Source organism: Scyliorhinus canicula, chromosome 12, assembly GCF_902713615.1.
Source record: "Scyliorhinus canicula chromosome 12, sScyCan1.1, whole genome shotgun sequence".
Taxonomy (NCBI): domain Eukaryota; kingdom Metazoa; phylum Chordata; class Chondrichthyes; order Carcharhiniformes; family Scyliorhinidae; genus Scyliorhinus; species Scyliorhinus canicula.
The window spans coordinates 152,491,277-152,517,269 of record NC_052157.1 but is presented as its reverse complement, the minus strand read 5'-3'; the positions used below and the strand labels follow the sequence as shown (position 1 = coordinate 152,517,269).

The 25,993-nt window shown below is 49.6% G+C and overlaps 1 protein-coding gene across 1 annotated transcript in view; it reads left to right on the top strand.

The window, feature by feature from the left end:
• nxn (nucleoredoxin) overlaps nt 1–25,993 on the top strand; it is a 245,493-nt gene that overhangs the window by 159,906 nt on the left and 59,594 nt on the right. The window contains exons 2-5 of the mRNA XM_038814566.1: nt 6,463–6,580; nt 6,698–6,831; nt 12,139–12,239; nt 21,454–21,560. Coding sequence (XP_038670494.1) covers nt 6,463–6,580; nt 6,698–6,831; nt 12,139–12,239; nt 21,454–21,560 — 460 coding nt within the window. The remainder of the gene's footprint in view (nt 1–6,462; nt 6,581–6,697; nt 6,832–12,138; nt 12,240–21,453; nt 21,561–25,993) is intronic.

The following is a 25,993-nucleotide window of genomic DNA, read 5'->3' as shown; positions in this document are numbered from 1 at the left end:
GTGAGTAGAAGACACGGCAGCCAGTTTAGACACACCAAGCTTCCAGAAACAGCAGCGAGGGAATGGGCAGATGATCTGATTTTAGTGCCGTTGTTGGAGAGATAAATATCGGTCCCCAAGAACCTGCCCCGCCGTCCTCGGTTGCCTGCCGATTAGCCAGTTGCGCAGAGATTGCTCCTGGGCTGCTGCGAGCTGGGGTCGTGACCCACATTTGATGCCGATGTGTTGGGGCCCTGACTCCAAGCGGAAAATCCCGCCTCAGGGGGATCCTGCCCCTTCCTGCAGGCGCCCCAGGAGCTGCGGAGATGCTCGGGCCGATTTCTCAGTGAACATCTCCGCGACACCCAGTGATGAATCATAGAATCCCTACAGTGCGGTAGGAGGCCATTCAGCCCATCGAGTCGGCACCGACCCTCCAAAGGAGCGCCCGACCTGGGCTCAATCCCCCGGCCCATCCCCGTAACCCCACCTAACCTTTGGACACTTGGGGCAATTTAGCAATGGGCACTCATAGAACATAGAACAGTACAGCACAGAACAGGCCCTTCGGCCCTCGATGTTGCGACGAGCCATGATCACCCTACTCAAACCCACGCATCCACCCTATACCCGTAACCCAACAATCCCCCCATTAACCTTACACTACGGGCAATTTAGCGCGGCCAATCCACCTAACCCGCACATCTTTGGACTGTGGGAGGAAACCGGAGCACCCGGAGGAAACCCACGCACACAGGGGGAGGACGTGCAGACTCCGCGCAGACAGTGACCCAGCCGGGAATCGAACCTGGGACCCTGGAGCTGTGAAGAATTTATGCTAACCACCATACTACCGTGCTGCCCTCACTATAATTGCGTATCTCTGAATATCTCCTTTTCCCTTTCTCCGCCCCATGACATTTGGGGCTTCTGATGAAGATCCCCCCCCCCCCCCCCCCCCCACCCCCACCCCCACCCCCACCCCCACCACACACACACACACACACACACATCAACCAGCCCACTAAGAGCTCACCCCTCTAGTCTGTTGAACCATAGAGCTGTAATGGACTCCTTGGTGCCTGCGTTATGTGACTTAGGGAAGCAGCACGCTCGCTGCGATTCCCTATCCTGCCCTGAACTGTGGGAAGTATAGATTCTTGTCAATTTTGCAATTAAAAGGGGTGGGGGGGGGGGGAGGGAGAAGAGAGAGTGTGTTTTTACTTAGCCTCATGTAGGGGTGAGTTAAGGTAAGTTCAAAAGATCCCCTTTAAATAAGGAAATGTAGAGTGCATGTCCGTGCTGCCTGGAGTGCTGCGTATCCAAGGGTTTAGGAAGTTTGTCTCATTTTAAAGCTTTAAAAACCACCTCTGGGGAATTGCAAATTCACACATCTGTCAATGATTTCTGTAACATGTTTAACGCGAGGAGCTCAGCTGGATTTTGTGCGACTTATTGTTTCAGAGTTCTTAATTATGAGGCTTTGCGAAAGTTAGCAGATCTCGAGCTGAATTAAAGTTATGCAGGAAAAGTATTTTGGGTTTTTTTTTCCCCCGCAGAAGTTTTAATTATAATCTAAGGCAGCATTAGTACCCCTAATGCTCCATTAATTGGATCAGAGGGGAAGGAAAAATAACATTGCTCTGCTGGTATGTGGCAGTTACACCATCTGCTGCAGTGTGAGATCGGAGCCAGGGTTAGGCAGTTAAACTGTCAAGAAGGAGCCTGTACAGATGCCTGATGCCTGGGCGCTCACACTCGTAACGGCAGCAACACTCGGCTAAGGCAGTCCATGCCAACATTTACATAAAGCATAGAAAACGTTGCTGGCGTATTGGTGATCAGTAAGGGCCTGAGTAAGGAGAGGTTTGCTGGAGCATGGGCGAATCCTGTTGCCTTGATCTTGTGCTGCACGTCCCATTTATTTCCAAAATTCCAGATATTTTTTAAAACCCAGGAAACGGGAGTAGGCCATTTGAGCCCGTCATTCACCTTCGATCGTGGTTAACCTGCATCTTGACTCCATTTATAAATCTTTGTTTCATGTCCCTTCCTATCTTTGCCTGGGCCTCCTGATGTCAGTCTTGAACTTTTCATAGAATCATAGAATTTACAGTGCAGAAGGAGGCCATTCGGCCCATCAGGTCTGCACCGGCCCTTGGAAAGAGCATCCTACCCAAGCCCACACCTCCTCCCTATCCCCATAACCCAGTAACCCCACCCAACACTAAGGGCAATTTTGGAGACTAAGGACAATTTATCACGGTCAGTCCACCTAACCTGCACATCTTTGGACTGAGAGAGGAAACTGAATCACCCGGAGGAAACCCACGCAGACACGGGGAGAACGTGCAGACCCCGCACAGTCAGTGACGCAAGCCGGGAATCGAACCTGTGACCCTGGGGCTGTGAAGCAAGTGCGCTAACCACTGTGCTACCGTGCTGTTCGATTGACCTCGACACCCGCAGTCATTTGGGGAAGGAGGGCGAGACTCCCTCTGCCCTTTGGATGAACAGCATACTTTTCTGATTTCACCCCTAAATGAAATTACCTCGCTCTGGTTTCAAGGTTATGCCCCCCCCCCCCCCCCCCCCCCCCCCCCCGTTCTGGAATCCTCCATCCTCCCTATTGACCAATTCCTGGGAAGAGGACGATTCCCCAAGGTTGAATAGGTTGAGCCTATACTCATTCGCATTTCAAAGAATGAGAAGCAATCTTATTTAAAGATGCAAGATCCGGGGGCGGGGGGGGGGCTTGCAGGGCAGGTGCTGCAAGAATAATTTCCCTTACGTAAGAGACTAGAACTTAGAACACACATCTTAAAATTTAGGGAACTTAAGACAAAGATGAGAATATTTTTCACCCAGAGGATCTTTCATGCTTGGAACTCTCTTCTGGAGAGAGCAGTGGTGGCTGGATCATTGATTCTGATCAAGGCCCGAGTTGGGCAGATTTTTGATCGACAAAGGAGGACAGGGGGAATCGCAGAATTGTTACGCTGCAGTAGGAGGCTACTTGGTCCATCGCGACTGCGCGGCTGCCCAAAGGAGCATCATGGCTTAGTGCCTTTTCCCCACCCCCTGCAGATTGTTTCAATTAAAGTCACCATCTCCTGCCCTCTTGAATGCTTCAGTTGAAGCTGCCTCCAGCACACTTCCAGCCAGTGCATTCCAGACCCGAACCATTGGCTGTGCGAAGATGTTTTTTTCCTCACATCGCAGTTGAGTTGAGGTCCCAATCAGATCAGCCACGGTCTTGCGGAATGGTGGTGCGGGCTCGGAGGACCGAATGGCCGACCCCTGGTTCTAATTCTTGTGTATCTACCCCTTTGTCATTCTGAACCCCTTGATCAGATCAAATCCTCAATCACCTGTTCTCACACAAGTTTTTGCAACCTGCCCCCATAATTTAACCTTTTCACCCCGGTGAACCTACATGACCCCCCCCCCCCTCTGAGGCCAATATGTGATGGGCCTTAAACGTATTCACAAACACATTCACCACAGTAGGATTACTGTTCTCTTCTTACCTGGCATCCTCATGGCAACCAGCGGTGGGGATCCCCTACCATCCATGGTAACCGATAGCAACCAGCCATAGGGATTCCCAGCCATCTGCGGTAACCGATAGCAACAAGCACTGGGCCATGTAGCCATGTTTAGTGTTAGTCCCAAACTGGGGAAAGGATGCCAGTGATCTTTTGCTAACCTTGTAGCACCCCAATTGAGAACCTTTTTTAAAAATGAATTTAGAGTACCCACTTCTTTTTTTCCAGTTAAGGGGTAATTTAGCGTGGCCAATCCACATCTTTGCCTGCACATCTTTGAGTTGTGGGGGCGAAACCCACACAGACACGGGGAGAATGTGCAAACTCCACACGGACAGTGACCCGGGGCCAGGATCGGACCCGGTTCCTCTGCACCGTGAGGCAGCAGTGCTAACCACTGTGCCACCGTGCCGCCCAACTCAACTGAGAACCTAACACCAGATTGAACCTTGGGGCCTTCTGTGTCTTTGAGCAAGAAACAAGATTTACTTGCCGAGCAATTAAAAGTTTACAGTTTCCCCTTTTTTAATCTCTGATATCATTAAATGTTCATTTTGTGTAAACTGTGGGTTTAAATGTTCATTTTTAAGTGGGCTCTTTGGAGGGGCCCATTTAACCCATTCAGTTATTTGGAAATTCTGTTCATAGTTGTTTACAAAGATATAAAACTCCTGCCTGCTTGCCTGACAATATTCCCTACTCAATACTGTGGATTTTGGATGTTGGAAATCTGAACTAAAAGCCGAGGATACTGGGAAACCCAGCAGGTCTGGCAGCGTCTGAGGGGAGAGAACCAGGAGATAATGTTTTGAGCCCAATGTGACTATTCAAGTGGAAGAAACCTATTGGGTTTGAAACGTTGGGCGCGATTCTCCCAGAGGGAGACAAAGTGACGACGCCGGAGTGAAAACCGGCGTCGGAGGCCGCTCCTTGCCCCCTATTCTCCCACCCCCAGGGGGCTAGGAGCGGCGGCGCATCAATTTCGCACGGCGGGCCTTGGCGCCCGCGTCAAAGCGGCGCCGCCTGAATGACGCGGCCAGCGGTGCCTAAATGACGTCACCCGCGCATGTGCAGGTGGCCGGCGACAACCCGCGCATGCGCGGTTGCCGTCCTCCCCTCCGCCGCCCCACAAGACATGGAGGATTGATCTTGCGGGGCGGCGGAGGGAAAAGAGTGCGTCTTTCAGAGACGCCGGCCCAATGATCGGTGGGCACCGATCGTGGGCCAGACCCCTCCTGAGCACGCCCCTGGTGCTTGATCCTCCCCCCCCCCACAGGCCCCACACGCAGCGGTCGCGCGCTGTTCACGCCGGCAGCAACCAGGTGTGGTTGGCGCCGGCGTGAACCGGTCGGATTAGGCAGGCCGCTCGGCCCATCCAGGCCGGAGAATCGAGCGGCGATTCTCCGAGCAGCCTGTCGCAAAATGCGAAACACGTTTGGGGGGGGGGGGGGGGGGGGGGGTGGGAGAATCGCGTACGGGTGCCAGGGCAATGTGGCGTGAATCGCCCGGCACTCCCGCCCGGCGTGGGGGTCGGAGAATCGCTCCCGTTAACTCTACGCCTTTGGGCAGCACGGTGGCTCAGTAGGTTAGCACTGCAGTCTCACGGCGCTGAGGTCCCAGGTTTGATCCCGGCTCTGGGTCACTGTCCGTGTGGAGTTTGCACATTCTCCCCGTGTTTTCGTGGGTTTCGCCCCCACAACCCAAAGATGTGCAGGGTAGGTGGATTGAACACGCTAAATTGCCCCTTAATTAGAAAAAATTAATTGGGTACTCTAAATTTATATTTAAAAAAACTCTACGCCTTTCTTTACTCCAGCGATTGCAACAGATCTTCCAACCCATTCTCATTGTGCCTGTAGTCAAAAATATAGACAGTCACCTTCTTACTTACTGATATATTTGGTGCCGAAGGGAATGAGTGAGAGATTTGTGACAGTCAAAAGTTTCTCAGCGTCTGACTTTAAAGCATCCCCTAAATTTCTGGGTGAGTCTTCAGCTTTCTTCAAGGAAACAATCCCTCGTTGGAAGATACCAATAACCTGATAGCGTCCTTTTTAAAAATCTCTCCAACTCTCTTTACGATGCTCCTTAAAACCTACGTCTTTGACCAAGACTTTTGTAATCTTTTCTCATATCTTCTCTGACGTGGTTTGACGGCAAACTTTGCTTTGTAACGCTCCTGTGATGTATCGTTTGGGATGATTTATTATGTTAAAGGTGTGTTTAAATATAAATGGTTGTTGTTTTGATGTGAGGACAGTGCATTGTTCCCTGGTTATTGTCTCTCTTCCTCCCTTGCGCCACTCTTAACCTCCTTCGGAGCTTTGCATCAAAGGTGGCACCCAGCTGCCCATTGCTGTGCAAAAGAGTTGACCATTGAGCCCCAATACAGTCTAGGCTGTAAGGATTAGGCTCAAATTGGGAATTTGGTGTGAAGGTGTCTTTGAAGCGGGCGGGTGGGGGGGGGGGGGGGGGGGGGGGGGGGGGGGGGGGGGAGTGATGGGTTTGGAGTCGATGGGCAGTCACCTTCACCCATTTTTTCACACCCAGCGGCAACTTACAGAGTGCAATTGCGGTGGCTTCGGTGAAACAGTCTTTGCGAGCCCCGCCTCAAGGAGCGGAGATTCTGGCAGGAGGAATTACAAATAGTCGTTTGGTCGTGCACAACTTGAGTACTGCTGAAAACAGAGACATGTTGAAGTTTTTCATCTTGCACTGATCAGGACTGTACGCACGAATACCAGGATAAGGGCAAAACAACAGTTGATAATGTATGAGAAGGAAGTGCTGATTGGTTGGCAATGCCTCCACCAATCACAGTTTACTTGCTGAGGTCTGACGAGTGCAAGACGGAAAGATTTGACATCTCTCTTCTGCAATAAATTACAAATTTAAATAATTCCGTTTTTTCTTTGTTTCTGCACTCCAATTTCAGGTGAAGCTGTGGAGCAAATATAAAGTGACCAATATCCCATCACTAATATTCATCGAAGGCAGCACAGGAAGGATTGTCAGCAGGAATGGACATCTGATTATCCGGGACGACCCTCTAGGTAGGGATTCTAAACCCCCCACCGCGCGCAGCTCCAGACTGCTGTGGGTGCCCAACAAAATATCTCGCTCTTCAGCACATTTTGCAACCACACTAACCGATTTGTTCACTCGAGCAGGGTCCGAGTTTCCTTGGGGTCCCAAGTCCTTCGGCGAGGTGATTGCTGGATCACTGATCAAGAACAATGGGCAGATAGTAGACAGCAGTACTCTGGACGGCAGTTACGTTGGTGTCTACTTCTCCGCACACTGGGTAAGACCAAAGTCACAAATCACTTGCTTTTCGCTGCATGGAACAGGTGTTGGAGTAAGCACCAGGTCTTGATGCATTGAGATTGACAAATGGATCCCAAGCCAGATTGTGAAATGTATAAATAATGCAATTCCTTTTCTTCATAGTTGATTTATTTACAGAATGCAGCACCACAGAAGTCTGCCTCCTACTGACTAACATGGTGTCCCAGCAGTCCCTCTTTATATATGCTCAAGATATTTAATCAATCAATACCCTCCAACTGTTTATCTTTACTTTAACAATACAATTGACATAGCGTTAATATAGATTTGTTTCCCCTTCTTCAGTTTTTTATTTCCTGAAGTGCTGACTTACATTAGGATCCAGTTCCCCAGGCACCAGCAGCTCTCAATGACCTTGCACAACTGGTCATTCAACATGGTTGAGTCCCAATCATGAATGTGACTCGTGTGGGCCGTGCGAGATTCATTCTCGACCCTGGTTCCTGCCCTTGCGTTTCAGCCCCCAAAATGTTCTGATTGGATGTGCAGCCCTTCCCTCCCAGTGCAGTTATCAAGTGGCATTCTATGGTGGGCTGTTCTATGGTGGGCCGTTCTATGGTGGGCAGTTCCACACTAGCCTTTTCCTCAGGTTGCTACCAATGTCTCACTGAGGATTGAAAGGTATGTATTGGGTGCCATTTGGCCCATTCCATCCAACCATCACAGGCTACAAAACGGGCCACCAAACAGAACCAGCAGAAGCCCCGGAAGATTTATTTATCTCCCTTACTTACACCCTGGGAAACTGAGGAAAATTGTAGAATCATTTTTTTTTGTCATTAAAGGATGTGGCTACATATTGGCAAATTTCCTGGACTAGTGAGCCAGGAGCCTGCAATAGTGATCTGGAGTAGACATGAGTTCAAGTTCCATCTTGGCAGCTGGGGAAGTTAAGCACAATTAATTAAATAAAAATCTGGGGGGGGGGGGGGGGAGCTGGGTGACCATGTGATGGTGACCATGAAACTACCAGATTGGTGTAAAACCCCCATCTGGTTCACCAATGTCCTTTAGGGAAGGAAATCTGCCATCTTTACCCGGTCTGGCCTGCACGTGACTCCAGACCCACAGCAATGTGGCTGACCCTTAACTGCCCTCTGAAGTGGGCCTAGAAAGCCATTCCATTTTAGTCCGGGGTAATTAGGGATGGGCAAGAAATGCTGGCTCGGCTCTGTGCACACTTGCACGTTATTTGGTGGGTCCCATGGAAAGTCTGTGCCGACCCCGGGGGGTCCTCGGACCCCCACGTTGAGAACCACTGCTTTCGGCAGGCTGCTGAACCTTAGTTTTGACTGTTCAGATGTAGAAAGCTGCGACGAGAGGAATGAAGGGTTCGCGTTCTGAAAGGATCGTGATCAACTGGGTCACCTTTATCCAACTCTGCTCTTGGCTTTTAAGTGAATGGTGGCTTGGGGACAGAAAAGAATCATTGATCCCTTCGTTATCTTTCTCATGCAAATTGGGAATGTGGAAGGTTTAAACTCAGGGCTTCCACTGAGTTAGAAAAACAGAAATGCTGCAAATTCCCAGCAGCCCAGGCAATAAACCTGCACATGGACTGCAGCGGTTCAGGGAGGTAACTGACCACCACCATCTCAAGGGCAATTAAATATTGGCAATAAATGCTGGTCTAGAGAGCCACTCTCACAACCCTGTTGTGTTCTCTATTCTGCTTTACCTCTATCTCTAACTGGCAGACTTTCTCAAGTACAACTGCTCTCTCTCTCACACCTCACTATCTTATTCCTAAATGCCCTAAGTCACATGATATATATATGTATATGACAATTCTGTGGTTGCCTCTAGTGGTAAGAAGCATTATCATTGACTTGTTAACTCTTTACATCCCAGTCAATATACATATCATTACAATCCTGTGAAAGAATGGGGTGGGAAACTTCTTGATTATCTTACAGTGACCTCCGCTGAAGATGCACATGCTTAGAGTCAAGATGGGGACAGCACTGTGCTGTTCAGTGCTGTTCCTACTAGACTGAAAGAGGCTGCTCAAACAAGAGCAAGTAAATACATCCCAGTAATATTGACGCATTGAATGGAAGAGTGGGAATAGGCCATGGGGGAGTGGGGGGGGGGGGGGGGGGGGGGGGGGGGGCTGCACTTACTCATCCTGTGAATGAGTTGATGCCACACCATGCACCATTCACCTTTCACTCCTATCAGCAGTTCCTATTAGAGAGAATAACATCAATAAAAAACTGCAGGTAGTTAGGAAGACTCAAGGAGGTAATAGTTATTCATGACTAGGCATACTCGAAACCCAATTTCCTAAGGAATACAGCAACAACTTTGCATTTATGTCATGCTTCAACACAACAAAATGCCTTAAATAGTTTCAGAGGGGCACAATCAAACATTTGACACTGAGATAAAATCAAAATGCTGGAAATATGAAACGGAAACAGAAAACGCTGGATAAACTCAGCAAGTCTGGAAACATCGAATTTTTAATGCGTTCGTGGGACGTGGGCATCGCAGGCTGTGCCAGCATTTATTGCCCATCCCTAATTGCCCTTGAGGGGCAGTTAAGGATCAACCACATTGCCATGGATCTGGAGTTCACGTATAGGCCAGACCAGGTAAGGATGGCAGATTTCCTTCCCTATGGGACATTAGTGAACTAGGTGCATTTTTGCGACAATCGACAATGGTTTCATGGTCATCACTAGACTTTTTATTGAATTCAAATTTCACCACCTGCAGTGACGGGATTTGAACCTGGGACCCCAGAGTACTCTGGGTCTCTGGATTGCTAGTCCAGCGACGATGCCACTACGCCACCACATCCCCAAAGAGAAACAGGATTGAACGTTTCGGGTTTAAGCGACCCTTCTACACAGCAGTTCTGTCGGTGGATCGTTTGGATCTGAAACGTTAAGCGCTGTTTCTCTCTCTGATGGAACCATCAATTCACCAGACTCGTGTTTCTGATGTGAATCTAGGCTTTAATCGACTTACTTCAGAGCCAGCCTGTTACCCGTTGATGAACTCGTAGCGAACTCAGGCTGACTCTGGACAAGGGTATTTATACAGCTGCAGAGTCGTGGGCGGAGCCAAGGGTGGAACCCAGTACAAGTTCCTGAGTACTCCCAGAGCTACTCCCCCTAGTGGTAGGATAGCGCCTCTGCGCTTACAAAGACAGTGTGAATTAACATATATACATCTATATATTACATGCACCACACTCTCCACTGATGTTTCCAGACTTGCTGAGTTTATCCAGCATTTTCCGTTTGTATTTAACATCTGACACAGACTCCAATGAGAAGATATTTTGGCAGAATTTGGAAACCTCGCTGAAAGAGGTACAAATTGAGGCGAATCTTAAAGGAGGAGGAAGGTAGAGAGGATTGGGAAAGGAATTCCACAGATTTGGGCGACGTCAACTGAAACTGGCGCTACCAATGGCGGGCGCAGAGAGCTGAGATAGTTGTAGAGCTGAAGGAGATTTCAGAGATAGGCAGGGTTAGGGTTAGGATGGGTCTGTGGGCAGCATGTGGCGCAGTGGTTAGCACTGGAACTGCAGGTGCTGAGGGCCCGGGTTCGAATCCGGCCCTGGGTCATTGTCCGTGTGGAGTTTGCACATTCTCCCCATGTCTGCGTGGGTTTCACCCCCACAACCCAAAGATGTGCAGGTCAGGTGGATTGGCCACGTTAAATTGCCCCTTAATTGGAGAAAACAAATTGGGTACTGAAAAAAAAATTTCAAAAAGGAAGGGTCTGTGGATGGTTCTGAAAAAAAGAATGACAATTTTTAAATCGAAGGGTTGCCAGATCGGGAGCCAGTGTAGGTTAGTAAGTACAGAGCAGTGATGGTTGAATGGAGCTTGATGTAATAATAATCTTTATTTTTTTAAAATAATTTTTATTGGAATTTTTTACAGAAAATATAAAAATATAACAACAAGTATAGTAACAAGCAGTAATATGCAACTAACAGCCCCATAACACCCACAATTCCCCCCATACCGTAACATCACATGTATCACACTCCCCCCACCCCCCCCAACAAGAGAACTTAACCATAAATTAAAATTAAATAAATCAAATTTAAAAGTAAGCAAACATAATCAACGTTCCCCCCCCCCCCCCCCCCCCCCCCCCCCCCCCCACCCCCAACCCCCTGGGTTGCTGCTGCTACTGTCCCAGTACCCTATCGTTGAGCCAGAAAGTCGAGGAAAGGTTGCCACCATTTAAAGAACCCTTGTACCGACCCTCTCAGGGTGAACTTGACCTTTCAAGCTTAATGAATCCCGCCATGTCATTGATCCAGGTCTCCACGCTTGGGGGCCTCGCATCCTTCCACTGTAGCAAAATCCTTCGCCGGGCTACTAGGGACGCAAAGGCCAGCACACCGGCCTCTTTCGCCTCCTGCACTCCCGGCTCTACCCCAACCCCAAAGATCGCGAGTCCCCATCCTGGCTTGACCCTGGATCCCAATAATAACCTTTATTATTGTCACAAATAGGCTTGCATTAACACTGCAATAAAGTTATTGTGAAAATCCCCTAGTCGCCACATTCCAACGCCTGCTCGTGTACACAGAGGGAGAATTCAGAATGACCAATTCACCTAACAGCACCTCTTTTGGGACTTGTGGGAGGTTACCGGAGCACCCGGAGGTGCACGTTCTCCCTGTTAGGATAGGGGCGTTTTGGACAAGGTTATATTATTGTAAGATGGGAGAAGCAGCTATGTAGGAACAATCGTTCCATTCTCCAGGTGAACTGAAAAATAAAGGGCCCCCTGCCCTCATTTACCTCGTAACATCCCTGCATTACCACTTCTGTGCACCTAAATGGCAAAAACATTTTCATTGCCCTCTTTAAAGAAAGGTACGGTAGAGTCAGTGCCTTTGGAAAGTAACTTAGAGAGAGAGAGAGAGAGACGAGTTGGGGAGGAAAAGGTTTAATTTGACTTTGAACGCGTTCCAGCAGTATCTGAAACTCTTGAGAAATCCCCACCAGGCTGGTCCTCCAATGGGGCTAATTATTATGACTGAAAATACAAGGCCCTAGGAAAAGACAGCGCATTTACCAGATGTGGGAAGTTACATCAAACACAAAAGTAAGAGGATAAGTGACGTGTATTAATAGCGTTATGGGGGTCTGGGGGGGGAGGGGGTGGTGGGGGGAGTGTTTTTAATCATTACCATGTTGCGAAAAAGGGTGTGCATTAACGGCAGAAGACGAGGGTCACAGAACCCAGCTGTTTTGCTGCAATAATTCTCTCCTTTTGAATACAGTGCCCCCCCTGCAGAAGTCTGACCCGTGTCCTCGTGGAGACGTATCGAAAAATCAAAGAGATGGGGCAGAAGTTTGAGATTGTTTTCGTCAGCGCTGACAGGTAAACTAATTATTCCGGCATTTGGGGCCTTCGACAGCGCAGCTCCTCCAGTTTCGTTCCGGTTCTTTGACCCGGGGCTGGGGGTAACAAAACACATCTCGCACCGCACTGGTGACATTCTCCTGGATGCTCAACCCCCCCCCCCCCCCCGATCAGCTTCACCCAACCTGGTCTCGGAATTCAAAATCCCCCCCTTTTCCTCACTTCCCCGCTCCCACCCAACCTTAACCTGATGGCTCAGCTCTGATTGTCCCGAACGTCACCCAAATCGTTGCACGTTGAACCCTGATCTGTGCTGACCAGCCGATCTCAAAGAGGCTAAAGGTTCGAGTGCTCCAATTTACTCACTGACACCACTTGCATTGAAGCGGCTTTTTTTTTTTTAAATTTAGCGTACCCAATTATTTTTTCCAATTAAGGGGCAATTTAGCATGGCCAATCCACCTAACCTGCACATCTTTTGGGTTGTGGGGGTGAAACCCACGCAGGCACGGGGAGAATGTGCAAACTCCACACAGACAGTGACCCAGGGCCGGGATTCGAACCCGGGTCCTCAGCGCCGTAGGCAGCAATGCTAACCACTGTGCCACCGTGCTGCCCTGAAGCGGCTTTTAACATAATACCTCATCCTGAGGTGCTACGCGGAGGCGTAGGGGGAAAAGGTATTTCTCCTGGTTAGGGAACCGAAGACTGGACACATCGTCAAAAGGTTAGACCCAGGAGTCAAACCAGGGAACCAATTCTTCACTCAAAGAGTGGTAGACATTTGGAACACTCTTCCACATATGGCAATTGATGTTTTAAAACCAAAAATAATCATTTTCCAAAGGTTTTGAGGGATATGGGGTGTAGGCGAGTGTACAAAGTTAGGTACATCAGCCAGGAGCTCCTTGATCCCAGAGGGGGTTGGATTACGAGGAGAGGCTGAGTAGACAGGGACTGTACTCGTTGGAATTTAGAAGGATGCGGGGGGATCTTATAGAAACATATAAAATTATGAAGAGAATAGATAGGATAGATGTGGGCAGGTTGTTTCCACTGGCGGGTGAAAGCAGAACGAGAGGGCATAGCCTCAAAATAAGGGGAAGTAGATTTCGGACTGAGTTTAGGAGGAACTTCTTCACCCAAAGGGTTGTGAATATATGGAATTCCTTGCCCAGTGAGGCAGTAGAGGCTCCTTCATTAAATGTTTTTAAAATAAAGATAGATAGTTTTTTGAAGAATAAAGGGATTAAGGGTTATGGTGTTCGGGCCAGAAAGTGGAGTTGAGTCCACAAAAATCAGCCATGATCTCATTGTATGGCGGAGCAGGATCGAGGGGCCAGATGGCCTACTCCTGCTCCTAGTTCTTATGTTCTTATGATTGATGATCAGGCCCAAGGGGCTAGATGAGTAAGTGAATTTTTTTTGGACTCTTCCTCAAAAGATTGTGGAAACAGAGTCGTTAGATATTTTCTAAGGCAGAGGTTGATAGATTCCTGATCAGCAAGCACGTGAAAGGTTATCAGGAGCAGGCGGGAATGCAGTGTTGAGATTACAATCAGATCGGCTGGGGTGATATTGAATGGTGGAGCAGGCTTGAGGGGCCGAGTGGCCTCCTCCTGATCCTAATTCGTAGGTTTGCATGCTTTCTCCTGTTCCGAGGTTCCCGATCAAACCAGAAATTGACACCAATTAAAGACGGAGACATTCGGACAAGGAGGCCTTGGTCAAAGATGTAGCTTCAAGCAATGACTTAAAGGAGGATAGAGAATCAGAGAGGTTTAGAAAGGGGATTTCAGAACTTAGATGGCTGATGGCACGGTGGCCAGCGATGGGATAAACGGTGTCAGGGTGAGCAAGAAGCCAGAATTTGAGGATGGCAGGGCTGAAGGAGATATAGAAATAGGAACGGGTACGAATTTTAAATTTGAGGTATTGCAAGTTCGGGATCCAGTGGAGGACAGCAAGCACGGGGGATAATGGGTGAATGGAACTCAGTGCCAGTTAGGATTCTTTGGATGGACTGAAATGTCTGGAGGGTGGAAATGGGAGACCATCTAAGGGACTGTTGGAACGGTCGAATCAAGATGTAACAAAAGTAACCCTGAGCATTTGGCAGTGTCACAGAGGTGAAAGTAGGCAGATTTTGTGGGTCGAGAGGGTTCTGTCTGATTACTGTCCTGGGCCTGGATTCTCCGACCCCCCCGCCGGCTCGGAGAATGGCCGGGGTGGGGGAGGGGGGGGCGTGAATCCCAACCCCGCCGTCTCTCGAAGTCTCCGGCACCAGAGATTCGGCGGGGGCGGGAATCGCGCCACGCCTGTCGGCGGGCCCCCACGGCGATTCTCCGGCCCGTGATGGGCCGAAGTCCCGCTGCTGTAATGACGTTCCCACCACCGGGAATCAAACCACCTACCTTACCGGCGGGACCAGACGGCGTGGGCGGGCTCCGGGGTCCTGGGGGGGGGGGGGGGCGCGGGGTGATCTGGCCCCGGGGGGGTCCCCACGGTAGCCTGGCCTGCGATCGGGGCACACCGATCGGCATGTGGGCCTGTGCCATGGGGGCACTCTTTTCCTTCCGCATTGGTCATAGCCTTCACGATGGCGGACGCGGAAGTGACCCCCTCCCCTGCGCATGCGCGGGGATGACGCCAGCAGCTGCTGACGCTCCGCGCATGCACGGCCCTGGCTGGCATGGCGCCAAAGGCCTTTCCTGCCGGGGGGGCGCCAACCACTCCGGCGCTGGCCTAGCCCCTCAAGGTTAGGGCTTAGCCCTTAAAGGTGCGGATTTCTCCGCACCTTTGGGGCGGCCCGACGCCGGAGTGGTTCACGCCACTCCATGCCGCTGGGACCCCCCGCCCCACTGGGAAGGGGAGAATCCCGGCCCAGTTCTCTCCTCTGGACTCTGTGCATTTGGACTTCAGGTGAGAACAGGATTCAGCTTAGTTGCATTTTCACCCCTTGCTACTCCCCACGCTAATTGTTTGCCCACTCTTACTGGCCACAAGCTAGCACAGAGAAAAGTGGCTACTTGAGCAAGCGACACGTTTGTGCCAGCTGGGCCATGAGATGACCCGGCACATCAAAGTCCTTTCAGCCCAAGTTCTGCAGTAGGTTAGGATTTGGCCTCTGAATTTATTGCTGGAACCAGACGGAGATCATTGTAACAACGAGCAGCATGTCTAATTTTTGGATCTCGTCGTTGCTGTGAGTATAGAAAGATCTGAAACGATTGTGATGAAGTGAAAATGGACACGTTTCTCCACCTTGCTGCCCGCAGCTGCCACTTTGGTTCAATGTCGTCAGGTATCGAGCCTTCAGCCATTGGAAACAGGTTCTCTTTATCGATTCTTATCTGGCTCTCCATGAATTCAGGTACCTCTATCAAATCTCTCCTTAGCTTTCCAGCTCTAAGGAGGACGACCCCAGCATCCATCCATATTGCTGTACTCCCTCAACCTTGGAACGTTCAAGTAAACCTCTGCTGCATTCGCTCTGATAACCTTCGCACCCTTCACAATGTGTGGTGCCCAGAATTGGGAATATTACCCCTGCGGCGCATTTAAGGATTTGTAAACTTGCCCAGTGTGTTACTAGCTACACTAACAATCAATCAAGTTTGTCCTGTGGCTTATTTATGCTTGCTCGAAGCGACACACGTTCATGCACAGGGATCCGTTCTCTGCAAACAAAAGAAATATGATCAAACCATCAGCTATAGTTCCCTGGTGCTTTCTCCATGGCAACACCTCGACCAATCTGATTTGACTAGCCAACCAATCAGCACCCTCGCCTCCTGGAAGGTAAATCATTGTGATTGTTTGAAATCTGTCCTGGTGAGTGTAAGACACAAAACTTCGACGACACTTCCTTCAGACGACTCTCTCCCTTCAGCAGCACGAAACTGAACTTGCTATTCTCAATCGGATGAATCGCTTCCATTGTGCAAAGTCCTGGAAGGAGCTCTGTAGGCAGCAGAAGTAGTTTTTATGGAAGATTGAAGTTCTCTGTCGAGTTTGTTGGTTTGTTTTGACGCGGAGGCTGTTGCGCTAAAATGTAAAGCTCTGGGGCGGGAATCTCCGAGCCTCCGTGCCGAAATCGCGATCGGTGTGGGGGGGGGGGGTGCGAGAGTGGGCGTCAATCCCGAGATCGGGTCCAATGGCACTCCCATGATTCTGTGGTCGCCGGAGAATCGCTGCGAATCGCGCGCGGTCGATGCGGCGCCGGTTGGGGGCTATTGAAAGATGGCCCCGCGGTGATTCTCCAACGTCAACTGGCCAAGTTGGCGACGGCTTGGGTCACTGTCTGTGCGGAGTCTGCACGTTCTCCCCCGCGTCTGCGTGGGTTTCCTCCGGGTGCTCCCACAAGTCCAAAGATGTGCAGGTTAGGTGGATTGGCCAATGCTAAATTTTCCCTTAGTGTCCAAAAGGTTTAGGTGGGGTTGCAGGGCTCGGGTGGAGGTGTGGGCTTAAGTCGGGTGCTCGGTGCGGACTCGATGGGCCAAATGGCCTTCTTCGGCACTGTAAATTCTTCGATTCTATGAACTTGATTGCCAATAGGTACAAGATTCGCTTTATTTACCTGAAGGAGAGTTTTACTTATTTTTGCTGCAATCCCACTTGTGTTTTTTGCACATTCGTGGGGTGGGGCGTGATGCTTGCGAGGTCATCTCTCGTTATACTTTAGAAGGTATAAGGGCAGCACGGTGGCGCAGCGGGTTAGCACTTCTACCTCATAGAACATAGAACATTACAGCGCAGTACCGGCCCTTCGGCCCTCAATGTTGCGCCGACCTGTGAAACCACTCTAAAGCCCATCTACACTATTCCCTTATCGTCCATATGTCTATCCAATGACCATTTCAATGCCATTAGTGTTGGCGAGGGCACTACTGTTGCAGGCAGGGCATTCCACGCCCTTACTACTCTCTGAGTAAAGAACCTACCTCTGACATCTGTCCTATATCTATCTCCCCTCAATTTAAAGCTATGTCCCCTCGTGCCAGACATCACCATCCAAGGAAAAAGGCTCTCGCTGTCCACCCTATCTAATCCTCTGATCATCTTATACGCCTCAATTAAGTCACCTCTTAACCTTCTTCTCTCTAATGAAAACAGCCTCAAGTCCCTCAGCCTTCCCTCATAAGATCTTCCCTCCATACCAGGCAACATTCTGGTAAATCTCCTCTGCACCCTTTCCAATGCTTCCACATCCTTTCTATAATGCGGCGACCAGAACTGCACGCAATACTCCAAATGCGGCCGCACCGGAGTTTTGTACAACTGCAACATGACCTCACGGCTCCAAAACTCAATCCCTCTACCACTAAAAGCTAACACACCGTACGCCTTCTTAACAACCCTCTCAACCTGGGTGGCAACTTTCAGGGATCTATGTACATGGACACCGAGATCCCTCTGCTCATCCACAGCACCAAGAATCTTCCCATTAGCCCAGTACTCTGTCTTCCTGTTATCCCGACTCTGGGTCACTGTCCGTGTGGAGTTTGCGCATTCTCCCCATGTTTGTGTGGATCTCACCCCCACAAGCCAAAGATGTGCAGGTTAGGTGGATTGGCCACACTAAATTGCCCCTTAATTGGAAAAAATGAATTGGGTACTCTAAATTTAAAAAGAGACGGTACAGGTGAGCATCCTTCATGAGCTGCTGCAATGCATTTGCGAAGGTGCTTCTGTGGTTGGATAGGGAGAGTTGCAGGATTTACATGCAGTGGTGGTGAGGAACAGTCCGTACACGTGCAAGTCGGGACAAGGTGTGACTTGGAGGAAGCCTTAAGGCTGTTCTTCCCGTACGCTTGAAGCCCTCGACACTGTAGGTCACGTGTTCTCCCTTTGCCTCACCTATTGCACATCAGCGCCAATGAGTGAACAAGCGGGTGTGCGAAAGGGAGAGAGAGAAAGGAAGCAAAACGGGGAAGGGGTAAATAAACAGCCTGGTATCTCTCTGCCTGACGTTTTAGTGAAAGCAAACCCAAGGTCAGGATTGTGGATGGCGTGAAGCCAGCCCTGGTGCTTGCATTCTTCTGCAAGTATTTATAACCAGTGACTTTAATTATAAACATAAGCTTTTTCCTGTCCTGGACAGCATTGAGATGGCTTGGCAGCTGTATAACTACAGACAAACTCTTTAAATGTCAGGTTTCAGCCTGCCCTTGTGTTCTTGTGTGTGTGTGTGTAAATCATGGGGATTTTGGCCCTGTCTTCCTCTTGTAAGACTTCCACACTAAAGGGGTTGGATTTCTTTCCAGTTAAAGGAGGAGGGAAATGAAAGGACGTGCTCAATCTTGTTGTAAGGGACTGTTCCTCCAGGACCCAACCACTTTGTTCATGGAGTGTTGAAGCACATGTGATGAGACCCTCAGAGCCACAGTGATGGAACCATCAATTCAATCTACTTACTTCAGAGCCAGCCTGTTACCCGTTGAACTCTCGATGAACTCAGGCTGGCTCTGGACACTGTTATGTATACAGCAGTCTAGGGGGAGGAGTCGTGGGCGGAGCCAAGGGTGTACAAACTCCTGAGCATTCCCAGAGCTACTCCCCCTAGTGGTCGGATAACGCTACTGCGCTTACAATAGTATTGGTAAATACAGTGTGAATTACTAAGTGACATTCACCACACACAGGCACAGTGCCTAACATTAAAACCCATTGTTACTGTTGATTTGCAGCTCTCTGCAGTTTACAGATCCAGCCAGATTCTGATTTAGAGTTTACGTGCCTGTCAGACCGCAGGCCGCTGTCGGGAACTTCCAGTCACGTCACATTTACAGGGTCTTGCACGCCCCGCATCCCTCCACATTTGGGGTGCCCACCGCAGGGGGGTGGGGGAGGGGGCGGGCAGTGGGGATTGCCATCGGTAGGACGGGAGGATCCCGCTGGCAGGAATGGGGCCGGAAAATTCCAGGCAAAAGAGGATCAAGTTGGGCGGCCCGGTAGCACAGTGGTTAGCACTGTTGCTTCACAGCTCCAGGGTCCCGGGTTCGATTCCCGGCTTGGGTCACTGTCTGTGCGGAGTCCGCACGTTCTCCCCCGAGTCTGCGCGGGTTTCCTCCGGGTTCTCCAAAGTTCTGAAAGACGTGCTGGTGGGTGAATTGGACGTTCTGAATTCTCCCTCCGTGTACCCGAACAGGCGCCGGAATGTGGCGACGAGGGGATTTTCACCGCAACCTCTTTGCAGTGTTAATGTGAGCCGACCAATAATAAAGATTATTATTATTAAGTTAAGGGACCAAGAATCGTGGGCTGCTTGTTTCCCTCGGGTCACAGGTTGGACACCCCTTACTTAACTTGTGAAGAGCAACCCTGAGCATGGACCTCAAGTTCCCATGTTCCGGAATAATCCAGAATGTGTCTCAACATTAGGAGCAGGAGTAGGCCATTCAGCCCTTGAAACCTGCCATATACTAGCAATGGCAGCAGATCACAGCTGAAGAGTTATTGCAGTTCTCAAGATGCTCATACTTAGTGTGATGCTCCCGGTGGACATTAGATCATTGGCTGATCAGCAACCTGACTCCATTTAAACACCTTTGCGCCATAATCCCTTGATGGCTTTACCCTCGTTAACTTTGAGTGAGTTCTGATTGAACATTCGACAGGGCAACTAATCTGCTGTTTGAAAAACACGGGGCGGGGGGGGGGGGGGGGGAGAGAATGCTGGAAATCTGATTCGCAAACAGAAGGTTCTGGAATGCTGAGCATTTGTTGGCCGTATCAGTGGAGAGAGAAATTCAGTGAACATTTTGGGTCGGTCACCTGTTGTCTGGACTGGGACACGCAAGAAGGATTGTTGTGATAGGGTGGAAGGCAGGAGGGATTTAATGACGAGGAGAATGATGGGGTACGGCGAAAAGCAGGATGGTAATGCGGCAATTAATGCGGAACCCGACAAATGAAGCAAGCTGTAGCTTTAACAATTGCCAATGTTAGTAATTCTCCACCTCCACGGGTGGCTGTTTCCGATCACCTTATCTCAGTAGCCGTGCCGATAACGGAGATGAAGCATTTCGGTCATCAAACGACGAGCGGTGTTTGGGAGCAGTCCTACAGCTTGGAGTCGCGCTGTGTCCTGATGTGGTGAACGGGTGTTACTGCTAAATATATTTGGTCAGGCCCTGGGTTGGCCATGCTAAATTGCCCCTTAGTGTCCAAAGACGTGTAGATTAGGTTGCAGGACTGGGCAGCACGGTGGCGCAATGGTTAGCACTGCTGCCTCACGACACCGGGGTCCCAGCTTCGATCCCGGCTCTGAGTCACTGCCCGTGTGGAGGTTGCACATTCTCCCCGTGTTTGCGTGGGTTTCACTCCCACCACCCAAAGGTGTGCAGGCTAGGTGGATTGGCCATGCTAAATTGCCCCTTAATTGGAAAAAAAAAAGAATTGGTACGCTAAATTTATTTTAAAAATAGAAAAAGAAGATTAGTTTATGGGAATGGGGCGGGGGAGTGGCCCTGGGTGGGGTGCCCTTTCCGAGGATCGGTGCAGACTCGAAGGGCCGAATGGCACTGCAGGGATTGTATATTGCTGGCAGCCTGCCGAAGCATTCCCCTTGAAGCCGCACACCATCCTGACTTGGAAATATATCGGCCGCTCCTTCACTGGGTCAAAATCCCGGAACTCCCTCCCTAGCAGCACTGTGGGTGTACCTACACCTCATGGAGCGCAGCGGTTCTAAGTGGCAGCGGCTCCCCACCACCTTCTAGGGGGTATTTAGGAATGGACAATAAATGCTGTCCTTGCCAGCGACGCCCACACACTGTGAACGAATAAGGAAAAAAAAATCAAAATACTTGTTGGCATCAGTTTGGCTGAGCGCCAGGTCGGAGAGACAGGAGATGGATGGTGGCCTGAGCTCACACCCCATACACCAACAATTTTTCATATATAGCTCTGCCGTATTTGCGTTTTTGAAGGAAGCAGTGAGTAGGGTGGTGTGGTGTGTGTGTGGGGCGGGGGGAGGGGGTTGGGGGGAGAGTTGGGGGTGGCTGGATTTGGGGGAAACCTCGGGGGGGTGCGGGGGGGAATGTCAAGGGGGAGTTTCCAGGATGTATTGGTGGTGGTCTGAACATCTTCTGCCTCTTCAGCCGCAGATCTCAGCAAAGGCAATATACCCCACCCTCCCCTGCGGCCCCAACCACACCCTCACCCACCCCTCCCATTTCGCAAAAACAGAAAATAAAATTGAAATCCTGCCATTCTTCATCTCCCTCAGGTCAGAAGATTCCTATAAACAGTATTTCAGCGAGATGCCGTGGACAGCTGTACCATATACCGACGAGGCCAGGAGGTCACGGCTCAATTGGCATTACGGCATACAAGGTACTGGTGGAAACCGGCGGTCGCTGTGGGAATTCACTGTGTCTTGTGGTTGTTATCTTTTTTAATAATTGCAACTTTCTTCCTCTCTCGAAAATTAAATATCAGTTCGACCGAGTGTGTTTGGTGCATGAAGGATATGCTGTGTGGTTTGAAAGCTGCAGTGCAGTTCAAAACGTTAAGTCCAGATGTGTCGCGCTTAAGCCCCAAAATGCCTGATGTTTCTGTTTATAAACGGCACAGTGAGTTGCTTCTGTTTCCTTTCAGCCTTGTTCAGAACAGCTGAGGCGTGGAGAAGGAGCAACTTTATTTTCCCATCTTGTCCAGCGCCAATTTGGTCCTGAGGTGGCTTTTGGTGGAATACTTAGCCGATAACACAGGAACAGGAGGAGGCCATTCAGCCCCTCAAGCCTGTTCCGTCATTCGATTGGACCATAACTGATCGGTATCTTTTTTTAAAAATTTAGATTACCCAATTACCTTTTCCAATTAAGGGGCAATTTAGCGTGGCCAATCCACCTAGCCTGCACATCTTTGTGTTGTGGGAGCGAAACCCGCGCAGACACGGGGGAGAATGTGCAAACTCCACACGGTCGGTGCCCCAAAGCCGGGATCGAAATGAAATGAAAATGAAAATCGCTTATTGTCACGAGTAGGCTTCAATGAAGTTACTGTGAAAAGCCCCTAGTCGCCACATTCCGGCGCCTGTCCGGGGAGGCTGGTACGGGAATCGAACCGTGCTGCTGGCCTGCTTTAAAAGCCAGCGATTTAGCTGAGTGAGCTAAACCAGCCCCTGGGACCTCAGCGCCGTGAGGCAGCAGGGCTAACCCACCATGCCGCCGTGCTGCCCTAACTGATCGGTATCTCAACTTCATCCGCCCATCTCGGGTCTGTGGTCCTTAACACCCATAGAACATAGAACATAGAACACTACAGCGCAGTACGGGCCCTTCGGTCCTCGATGTTGCGCCGACCTGTGAAACCATCTGAAGCCTATCTGACCTACACTATTCCATTTTCATCCATATGTCTATCCAGTGACCACTTAAATGCCCTTAAAGTTGGCGAGTCTACTACTGTTGCAGGCAGGGCGTTCCACACCCCTACTACTCTCTGAGTAAAGAAACTGCCTCTGACATCTGTCCTATATCTATCACCCCTCAATTTAAAGCTATGTCCCCTCGTGTTGGTCATCTCCATCCGAGGAAAAAGACTCTCACTGTCCACCCTATCTAACCCTCTGACTATCTTATATGTCTCTATTAAGTCACCTCTCAGCCTTCTCCTCTCTAACGAAAACAACCTCAATTCCCTGAGCCTTTCCTCGTAAGACCTTCCCTCCATACCAGGCAACATCCTAGTAAATCTCCTCTGCACCCTTTCCAAAGCTACCACATCCTTCCTATAATGTGGTGACCAGAACTGCACGCAGTACTCCAGGTGCGGCCGCACCAGAGTTATGTACAGCTGCAGCATGACCTTGTGGTTCCGAAACTCAATCCCCCTGCTGATAAAGGCTAGCACACCATATGCCTTCTTAACAGCCCTATTAACCTGGGTGGCAACTTTCAGGGATTTATGTACCTGGATGCCGAGATCTCTCTGTTCATCTACACTACCAACGGGAGTGTATCCCGTAGTCATCTACACCACCAACGGGAGTGTACACTACATCACCTAACGGGAGTATATCATTCTCCACTTTAACCTTTCTCAATTGCCCCCCCCCCCTCCGCATCCCAGCCTCAGCAGCTTTATGGGAGAGACAGTTCCAGATTTCCGTTAGCCTTTTGTGTGAATAGATACTCCCCGACATTACCGCAGGATAAGCCGGTTCTTAATCTTAAGGTTAGGCTCCCTTGTTCTGGACTCCACCACCCCCTGCCCCACACCAGAGGAAATAGTTTATCTCAATGAAATTCTTTCATTATCTGGTTAGACCCCACTTGGAGTCACTGTGAGCAGCTCTGGGCACCACGCCTGAAGAAGGATATTTTGGCCTTGGAAGGAGTGCAACGTATGTTTACAAAAATGATACCTGGGCTACAGGGGTTAAGTTACTAGGAGGGATCACTCAAATTAGACGCAATGTTAGGAAGAACTTCTTCACTCAAAGGGTGGTCGCTGTTTGGAACTCTCTTCCACACACAGCAGCTGAAGCCGGATCAATTGTTCAATTTAAATATGAGAGCGATAGATTTTTGTTAAGCGATGATATTAAGGGTTAGGGGTTAGAGGCAGGAATATGAAGTCAGGCCACAGATCGGCCAGGATCTCATTGAATGGAAGGACAGGCACGAGGGCTGAATGGCCTAGTCCTGTTCCTAGCTTTTAATCTTTTATATTCAAGGTAATACGTGCCAAGTCTGTCCAACCTGTCCTCACAGTTTAATGCATTTTGCCCTTGTATCATTCTGGGAATTCTATACTGCAACTAAAAGCCTGAATATCCACCATGAGGTCTCCTGTTTAGAACTCCGTGTAGATAGGATCTAACTAGAGATCTGTACAACGGTACCATCCATTCTGGTCCTCTGTATAATCCAGCCCCTTTGTCAGAAAGGCCAGCATCACATTTTTCATTATGTTCTGCGCCTGTTCATCAGATGTTGCTGATTTCTGTTCTTGGAACCTAAACCTGTCCGCTCCGCAGTTCCAAACTTCTCGACATTTGGAAAATACTCCGAGCTGCCTTAGTTGGGTGCGAAGTGGATGAACTCGCAGTTTGGCACGTTGATGCCAGCGTACACCACTCCGGTGTTTACGCCGGTGTCAACTCCGGGATTTCGGAGAATCCCGGCCGTGGTCATTCTAAGATTGCTGACGTTTTCTTGGGGTCTATGTGTAAACTATCTTTGTCAATAATATGACCAAGGTCATTTGTGGATGACTTGAAAAAGATACACTTTTCCTTTAAAATTTAGATTACCCAATTATTTTTTCCAATTAAGGGGCAATTTAGCGTGGCCAATCCACCTACTCTGCACATTTTTGGGTTGTGGGGGCGAAACCCACGCAGACACGGGGAGAATGTGCAAACTCCACACGGACAGTGACCCAGAGCCGGGATCGAACCTGGGACCTCAGCGCTGTGAGGCAGTTGTGCTAACCACTAGGCCACCGTGCTGCCCTCACTTTTCCTTTTTGACCTTGGGGTTGAGGCTCTGTGACCGCTTCAGGGTCACTTCCAAATTCTCCAAGTGTTTCTGTTCACTTGTACCTACCCTTTGACCCACTGGAGTCCTTAAAGGTTGTCAGGGACAGAATGAATGTGCTCTCTGATTGCCTGCAATCAAAATATTTTGTATGGAAATAGGTGTGTCTTTACTTATCCTTGGTGTGTGTATTCCAATTAAATAACTCAGCAGCAGGCTTTTGTGAGTTTAAAATAGAGATCACTTATTCTCACGCATTTACCCTGAATTGACACAACGTCTCATACTTGGTGTCACATACACACATACATAAACACACACACACCACACACATGCCTGTACTGGGCAGTCAAAGTAGTGATCGTGTTTTCATAAAGGTGGTGGGCAGGGTGTCCTGGCAGTAATGGATGGTATCAGTCGCTGTGAGGCTAAGTGTGTGATTTGCAGGCGTTTTTGTTGCTTCTTTTGTCCTTGGTGTGTTGAGGTCACATTGGGAGTAATGCATTGTTGAAATAACCCTGTTACTGTATCCTGTTAACCATACGCCCTTCTCCCAGGAGCACGAGGAGAGTTTTGAGTAACGGGAAAGTTAATCAGCGGCGTCTGATGTTTTTTCGACGAATGTCAAGAGCATATGTCCTAATGTATTATGTTTATTTTAATGATTAGCGCTCCTCCAAATCTCCTTCTTTTCCTCTCCCAAATGCACTGTCCATTTACCGTTCCTCTTCTCTATATTGAAGCGAAGGCTTGCTGCAATCTCTCCTACTCCCGTCGCTCTTTCCCAGAGTCACGACATAAGTCATATTGGACTGCAAACATTTCCAGGAAGCGGCCAGACAGGCTGAGCATAAGGGGCTGGTTTAGCTCACTGGGCTATATCGCTGGCTTTTAAAGCAGACCAAGGCAGGCCAGCAGCACGGTTCGATTCCCGTACCAGCCTCCCCGAACAGGCGCCGGAATGTGGCGACTAGGGGCTTTTCACAGTAACTTCATTGAAGCCTACTCGTGACAATAAGCGATTTTCATTTCATTTCCAGCGGTTTCTGTTTTTTATTCCTGATCCCCAGCGGCCGCAGTATTTCGCTTCTATCACAGGCCGCGCCTTTGCTCACATCCTTCAGTTTGTCGCTCCTCTGGCAAGTTTCAAACATCTGGAAAATCCCAACTTCTTGTCACCTCATCGCTGCTGCTTCTTGAGTGTATCTCTCCCCCCCCCCCCCCCCCCCCTGTCCTTTTCAGGCAAGGGCGTAGAGGTAGGGGTTTTAGATCGGGTTTCTC